At 28.3% G+C, this 8,399-nt stretch overlaps 2 protein-coding genes across 2 annotated transcripts in view; one reads left to right on the top strand and one right to left on the bottom strand.

The window, feature by feature from the left end:
• LOC119682433 (SAM50-like protein CG7639) overlaps window positions 1-8,399 on the top strand; it is a 246,151-nt gene that overhangs the window by 195,492 nt on the left and 42,260 nt on the right. The gene's annotated exons all lie outside the window — the stretch shown is intronic.
• Window positions 5,369-6,221, bottom strand: LOC119682437. Its single transcript, XM_038095882.1, has 4 exons — window positions 6,106-6,221; window positions 5,712-6,050; window positions 5,530-5,650; window positions 5,369-5,469 (listed from the first exon to the last, which is right to left on the bottom strand). Exons 1-4 carry the CDS (start codon window positions 6,219-6,221, stop codon window positions 5,389-5,391), a joined length of 657 nt encoding a protein of 218 aa, XP_037951810.1. The 3' UTR covers window positions 5,369-5,388.

Raw genomic sequence — 8,399 nt, 5'->3', positions numbered from 1 at the left:
TTAATATTAAATGTACTTCTAGAAATTTTTATTAGTAGTTCCGTCATTGATTATATATTATTATGTTGACGCTAGTTAAGTCAGTACACTTGAGCACTTTTACTCTCTATTAACTGTGCCGTTTCTTTATAACCGTACGCCTGGACTGGATTATTGTTTATCACTTCATCAGACTAAGCAATAATTGACCTCAGATCTGCATACCTTCCCGAGGAGAATAATTGTATAATTATTCTAATTACTATGGGAATGGTATTAGGTTTTCGGATAATCAAAACTAATTTTTTTTGTTTTTCACTTCATCAAACTAAGCAATAATTGACCTCAGATCTGCATACCTTCCCTAGGAGAATAATTGTATAGTTATTCTAATTACTATGTGAATGGTATTAGGTTTTCGGAAAATCAAAACTAATTTTTTTTTGTTTTATTAAGTGATTTTTTAAAAAATTCAACATTTTTCGCTTGAAGTATTTTTATTCTTGCAAAATGCAAAATTTTGAAATATTTCGAATTGGATTCTAACGATTAAATAGAATGGAGAGCGAAGCTGTATTTATTGAATTTGCATGGCAATTGCAAATTTGCTTGTATATATAGAAATTCAATTGAAAACTGATGTACCAAATTCAACGAACATTGCTCAATGGATGTCTGAAATTAGAACAGAACAATTGTAAATTTCAATTATGGCGAAAGTAATTAACATGAAAACAAATTGAGTTCCAATACGAATCCTGTTGACAGAAGCAATGATGAGTTTGCTTAACATGCATTTGAAATGAATTTGCTCTGTTAGTGCATCTAATTATATTCAATCTTGCAATTATACAGAAAATATGTGTTCGTACTAATAATTTTTGAATAATAACTAACCAATTTGCAAATCAGAGGCTTGTGGTTTGTTAAAAAGTACATATATGAAAATCATGAAAGTGATAAAATAATCAATTCTCAAACAGAAAAATAAAGTGTCCTGTACATACTGTACATGCGAGTAGTCGGCTTAAATAACAGAAACAGTTTGAAAGGTTAAAATAAAACCTCTCATGAAACAGGAAAAAATTATGTAGTTGACGTTCGTCTAAATGCTTGGAGGTGGTGAATATGAGTATGTCGTCATGCGGGACAATTTGAGGTACGAATGTGGGGATTTGGGTCGTATAATTGCCGCAGAAGTGCACTGCACATTGCACATTCCACACTGCAGCACTTACTTGTCAGAAGGGCAAACAATTCAAAAATTGTAATTGCTTTTCTAAAAGGCAGTTGGGCATGGCAGGGTAAGCGACTGTGGCTCGGGCGTTAAACTGCACAATGAAGAAACAAAAATTCTCACTGAGGCAAAAATTGCTGACAAAATGCGAGGAATTTGTAACTTGATGGGGCTTTTTGCGAAGTGAATAAGTTTAGGAAAAAAATTTAAAAAAAAAATTTGTTTAAAGTTTAAGTTATGATATGTATTTTATGGTGTAAGTGTGATATAATACTTGAAGTACTGATATAAATAAACAGCAGAAAAATAAAATTAACTGACTAAATTTTTTATTAATAAATATTTGCACTAGAGTTCTTTCAAAAATAATTTCTTCCAATTACGCTGCTATTGTTGTAGATACATAAAGATAGGCTAAATTGTATTTTTATTCCCCCGATATGAAATAAAATAATTAATACAAATTAACATAAAATAATAATGTAAATATATATACTTAATACTATACTTAATGTATTCTCAATGTATAAGTCTAGTTTAAAATACATCACGTAACTTCACTTCCACCTCAAACATTTAAATTTTGTATTTAAAATTTTTTTTATTAATTCTAATATTAAAATAAGTTTTTATATTCAATGAAGACCTAAACTTTATGAGGTAGATTAATAAATTCAGGTTTAATTATAAAAAATAGATAGTGATATTGATGCGAATACTGCACAAATGTTATAAAAAACAATTTAGTTAGATATATAGATATTTATAGTTATTTTTTAAATAAAAGTAAAATGTTTTCCATCACCTGTGAACCAGTAATATGGTATTGAAATTTTCAAATATTTGCTGTAAACAATTTTATGTGCAATATATTATATAAATATTAAATATAATGAAAAATAATGAAAAGAAAAAATCAGGTACTCTTTTCAAGGCATTGTTCTTTGATTCACTTAAAGTTATTTTACATGATGACTTTCCAGCTAAACGTATAGCATGAAAGGCTATAACAAATTTTGAATAATGATCTGTACCATTACATTGACATAGTAAAGCGACTGAAAAATCGTAGAGGTAGAAATCCTTTAAAGTAGAAAGATCAACTGCTTGACATACTGTCGCAGTTTGATATATCTGGCTGGTGTGAAACATAGAGATGATTAATGAAGGATATTCAACATGGACGCTCCCTATAAAACTAATTACATAAAAACATATATTTAAAATTTGTACTTGCTTTTTATATTGTTTTTTAAAGAAAATGTGTACATAATGATACACCAAATTCAACCCCTAAAACGTTTTCAACAGCAGTTTTTTAGGATAAAAGTAGGTGCTGTTCAAAAGTGTATTCCTAAATATTTTATTTTTTGTTTTGTAAATAACGCAAGGTGATATTTAAAAACTAAAGGAAGTACTTATTTGAAACTAATCCAAACCGGAAATAATATAACAGTTGTATGGCCTAGAGCCTTCCATAAAAATGTTTTGAAGGTTCCGCACCTTCTCTACTTCTATGTATTTATGATAAATCAAAGAAATTTTATCAAAAATTTTGTAGTTAAAATTAAGTCACAATATTCTAATATTTACCATGTCCTGTGTATATGACTTACTTTATTTTTTGGGGAATTAACTTAAGATGTGTTTTATTAAAATTTAGAGCAAATAAATATAAAAAAAAAAAAATTTATTTACAAGTAATCTAATATTTATGAAATAATATTATACAGCACATAAATATTGACTTTTTTTAAATCAACTTAAAAACTTAACCTATTTAGAACACCCATCCTAATTAATCTTAACAGAATTCTATTTAAATTTATTGTCTATCATATAATTCTATCATATAATCCATGAATTGGCGTTTACCGGTTTATTGATGAGAGATTGATGATTCCCTGAAGCTACAAATTTTTTCTTGAGTTTTGATTTTTCTTGACTTGTTTTAATATTTTTTTTTTTGATTTTAGTTTTTTTTTTAAATTTCCTATTAAAAATATTTTTATTAGTTTCAATTTAAATACATATATTTCAATATTTATAATAAGATATCAAACATATATGATGTAGAAAATAACTACATAAATAAATAAAATTAAGTGAACTATTTTTTACCGAAACTGTTAACATCAATTCACTTCTGAAATAATGTAAATAAATAATAACCAAGTAGTAACCAGAAGATATCGTCTGCATAATTTACAAAATCGTTCAATGGAGTTGATACGAAAGTTTTTTTTTTTCATTACACTATACGTAACCTCAAACAAAAAGTACCATCACTTCGGGACAGGATTTATAGTGCATACGTTAATATAGTACCTTGTCTACAAACACATAAAGGAACGATAAAATTAAACGGCGAATGGTACAACAATCCAATTATTAATGTATATAGCTCATTTGAAGAAGAGTTAATAAAGCGAATTTTTAAGAGCTTCTTGAGAAATGAAACATTAAAATTGAAAATAAGTTATATACGAGTAGACTAGCAAAAATGCACATGGTTGGCTACATAAAAATAGACAAACATATTAATTTAATAACTTTAAACTTCATCATATCTTATTTTAAGTAATTTGTACACGTTTTTGAAGACGGTAAATTCATGTTCTGCTACGATTGTCGGAATTGGATTTTTAGGTTTGCAACATCGAGAAACTTTGCAAACAACCAGATGACGCTTGGACGGAGCATATAGTGCTAAATAAACTTTTTTAATCTCTGAAAGTGTTAAGAAGTTCTTCGATTTTTCATCAGCGTTAGCTGACACGTTACCGTGATGCGAAAAAAAAACGATTTAGTTCCTATTTTGCGTTTTTTCTAAAAAAATTTTCCAAAAATTTTATAAAACAGGTTTCAATATAATATTTAGTAGGTAACGTCTGACCAGTCCGCAAAGGAAATAACAGCTATTACTTTTTCTCTGGTGAAGTAAATTGAAATGATTACTTTTATTCCTCTATTGCGAGGTTATTTTGACTGGACTAGCATCTTCTGGGCTTCAAGGCATTTATTATTGCTTTGCTTCTAAGTTGAACTTGTACAACTTAGCTTCATGATCTGTTACAATTTTATGGACAGTACTGTAACCTCCATTTTTAAATTTTAAACGAAAATATTGAGCAAAAGTAACATGTGAAAAAAATAAATTGATAAACGTTATAAGAACCACAACAACAAATGCAGAATATTCCTAGACAAAAATCTGAAACAATCTCTAATACAAATTCATTATTTATAGCGGAGTTAGATAATACTTGAATAAAATTAATGGGAACAATATTCATTACAAACAGTTCTTTACGGCGATTATATTGATATGGCGTGTTTAATAAAGATATACACAATTTAAAGAAGGAATAGTACATATTAAGTACTAGTAAGCCTTTATGTAATTATAAAGCTGGGCAACACACAAATATAAAAGGAAAATGACAAATCTGCATTAAAAATCTTTGCAATCCGAAAACTCAGGAAAATATGTTTTTGATACAATCACCCGATGAACACGAAATAGTCTATTAATATTAAAAGCCCAATACTCAAGCGGAGGACGGGGAAGACAGAAGAGGATATGAATGTCTCAAAGTCACAAACAGTTGATGGAAAACTGCAAGGGACACAAGTAGAAGAAGGAGGCTCCTTGAAACAATTAAGGTCTTACCCGCGTTATTATAATCATTGCTGATGATGAAATAAAAAAACAAAAGTATCAGAGGCAATCAATAAAGTGGAAGCTGTGTGATGCTTTGCGTAGAATACAAGTTGAATTGTGAATATTATGTTTTTTTAAATAAAGTCGAAAACCTTTTGCCGATGTTTTTTTGTTTTGTTGACTCATCGCTTTCTTGGTGACTACACAAGTAAATAGGTAGAAATTTGTACTGTTCCAAAATAATTGCACAAAATTTTAAATTTTGATAAACTAATTAATTAATTTGTAGCTAAAAAATTAAATTTTTCATTCTATCTTCTGCGTATGCATCTTTTTTAAAACTTTTTTAAGTTTGTGTATATAATAATATTAAGGTAGTTTTATTACATAACTAAAATTAGTTATTTAATAACATATTGATATATATTTGGAAATAAATTATACAAGGAAATAATTTCAGAAATTATATAATACAAAACTCACCCATCTCCTTGTGTTACACAAAATATTAATTTTGTAGAACCACATCTTCGCCTTTGGAATGGGTTACGTCCGTGGGTACTGTCTTACAAGTAAGCATTACGCGTTGCTTTAATAGTGAAAACATATATTTAAAACTAATTATAATATTATGTTTAAGTACAATTACCTTAGTTCCGGTTTTCTTAATCACATTTTGCTTTATATCTTTTAAATCACGCTTTACTGCATTTTTTTCAGATACCTTATTTTTGATTACTTTTGACATATTGTTTATCTCTTTCTGACAACTATTAATAAAAATCAAATTTAATTACTGGGATTTCTTTATTATACGCAATATATCAGTACTTTTCCTGTTTAGACATAACGTTTCGTTTAGGTTTACTTTCTGATTGCTTATTAGCTTTTGATTTGTTCAAAATTGTTTTGGCAGTTTTAACGATAACAGGGTTTACTTTGGATTGCGCAGATTTTGGTTTTACATATTTGTTTATATAAGACGTGAAATATTTTGGATTTGCCAACATTGATATTGGTAACAATGCATTCGGATGCAATGAATCCACATCCCTGCCTGAATCGGCATTAGAACCCTCTGAAGTGTTGAGAGCACATTTTACTTCTACTCGAACAGAGTCTTTATCATTTGAAGCCAAATTGGTTTCTGATATGAAACCCTTATTTGCACTACAAAATATAACTAAATTCACTGTTATAAAAAATTTTTTTGTTTTCAACTTACCTTTCATAACTTTTTGAAGTTAAAGTTGCTATACCAATTTTTTCATTTGTGACATTAGGAAAAATATTTTTTTTGTTTGAATAATTTGTAACATCGTTTAAAATGGTATTTGACATTATACAGGTTACCTTTTAGAATTAACGAAAAAAAAATTATTTTTTATTTGATTTCAACATACATGAAAAACTATGAAAAAATGATTAAAATTTTTAAACAATATTTAAAAATGTATTTAACTCTGAAAAATTGATAAAATGAAAACAGAAAATAATATAAAGTCTTTTACACATGAAAGCACAACAGTCAATATTTAGATCAATATAACCAGACCACAAAAAATATCAGCTTTAGAGTACATATATGTTATGTTTAGAAAGTAATTACTTAGTCGCATATCACAGTATTCAAAATAATTATAGGATATTTAAATATCACCATGACCAAACGAATGCAAGTAGTTCTTAACATTATTTCAGACTTTTGAAAAACATTCTAGTACTATTTTCTAGAGGCTAAAGTTAAATCTGGGAACTGTAAAGATGAAGGATATAATATCAAAGTTTTTCGTCCAAATAATATATTTATGGATAGTCCTAACCAAAATATTGATCTAGAACAACCACTTTTTATAAATTGCAACAAATAACGTTCTAAGACGATACGTAAAATTTTAGATTATTCTAGAATACATCATGGGTTTCACTAGAGGGGTATTAAACATAATACAATCTAAAAAATAAGTTTAGGTGATGTGATTTTTTGTAGGCGTTACCATGAGGATTAAGAAACAAGAGAGCAAATTCGGCGCTCACATCTGTTTGCGGTTGTGGACAGAGAATAAATTATTTAAAATTTTAAATCCAAAGATCTGAAGTCATAGTCATAGCACATATAAGCTTTCGAGGTTATACCTACTTAAAATGCCCAAAAGAAATCAATTTCTCAAGAATTTTTTCAGAAAAGAGCTTTTTAATTTTATTAATGTATAAACTTGTGTATGTATTAAGTGCACATTTTAGTGTATTTCACTTTTTTAATTACATTAATTACATAATTTAAAAAAAATTATTTTGAAAGCTGCTACAGCTTGTCTCTGAGTGATCCTATGTCTTCGGATGTCTTGGGGTGTGCACGATATCTCTGGACTGGATAATTTGATATGAAAAAACCAGACGGATTTTATTGAAGTAATGTCTAATCTAGTAATTAATTGAAGGAATAAGCAAAGTAGGAATTTTTGACAAAATTTTTGACGGCTTCTCAAAAAGAAAAACCGTTTGTTTGCCGAAATTAAATTTAAAATTTTAATTTAATTTTGTTAATTAAAAAAAATGTTAAGCGTAAAAAAATTGTTCGATGCAATACTAAAAAATATATTTAGAAAACTTGTGTTAAAATATGAGAGTGGTCGGTTCAGCGTGTAACGACACTTTTTGGTGACGTTCAAAAATATTTAATTTTTGCTGGGGTACCCTCAGCCGTCGTCCAGAGTCATTACAATGAATTTATATTCGCGGGGACGAGTTTCGTAAAAGAAAGATATTTTTAAATTTTCTAAGTTTAGTTCTTTATTATTTCAATAAATGTTTGTACAAAGTTATTTCGACAACAGTGCGAAAGCTATTTATTTAATTATGTGCTTTAAAAATAAAAGAGCTGATTAAATATAACTCGTAGAAGAATAAAATTATAATAACATAATTAAAAAAAAAACTCGATATGTATGGTTTTCATAAAAAAAAATGTATATGTAGTGCTATATATTTTTTACTTTTGAAGATTTCCGTATGTCCAGGCGATACCTAGTTGTGCCGTACGTAGTGAATTCTGTGAGTGATAGCCGTGGATTTGATGGCGAACGCCATGATTTCTGTGGACGGGTGTCGTGGAATGGTGTGTAGTTCTTCTCAGGTTACGCTACGGAATATTCATAATATGTGCGTGCGATTTCTTGTATTCCTTCAAATAATTTTATATCCTTTGCCGTAAAACCAACGCAGGATTTAAGATATTTCTTATGGTTATATATGTTTCATAGAGATATATAATTTATAACCTTTGCCGTAAAACCAACGCAGGATTTAAGATATTTCTTATGGTTATATATGTTTCATAGACATATATACTTTGTATCCTTTGCCGTAAAACCAACGCAGGATTTAATAGTTTCCAATTGATATATATGGTTCATAGACATATATATTTTTATTTCCTTTGCCGTAAGACCAACGCAGGATTTAATATTTTCGGCGTATTACCGCCTTGAGGAATACTCATAAACTCGTCCCTTCTTA

Source organism: Teleopsis dalmanni, chromosome 2, assembly GCF_002237135.1.
Source record: "Teleopsis dalmanni isolate 2A chromosome 2, ASM223713v2, whole genome shotgun sequence".
NCBI classification, from domain to species: domain Eukaryota; kingdom Metazoa; phylum Arthropoda; class Insecta; order Diptera; family Diopsidae; genus Teleopsis; species Teleopsis dalmanni.
This window is presented reverse-complemented; position numbering and strand designations above follow the sequence as displayed.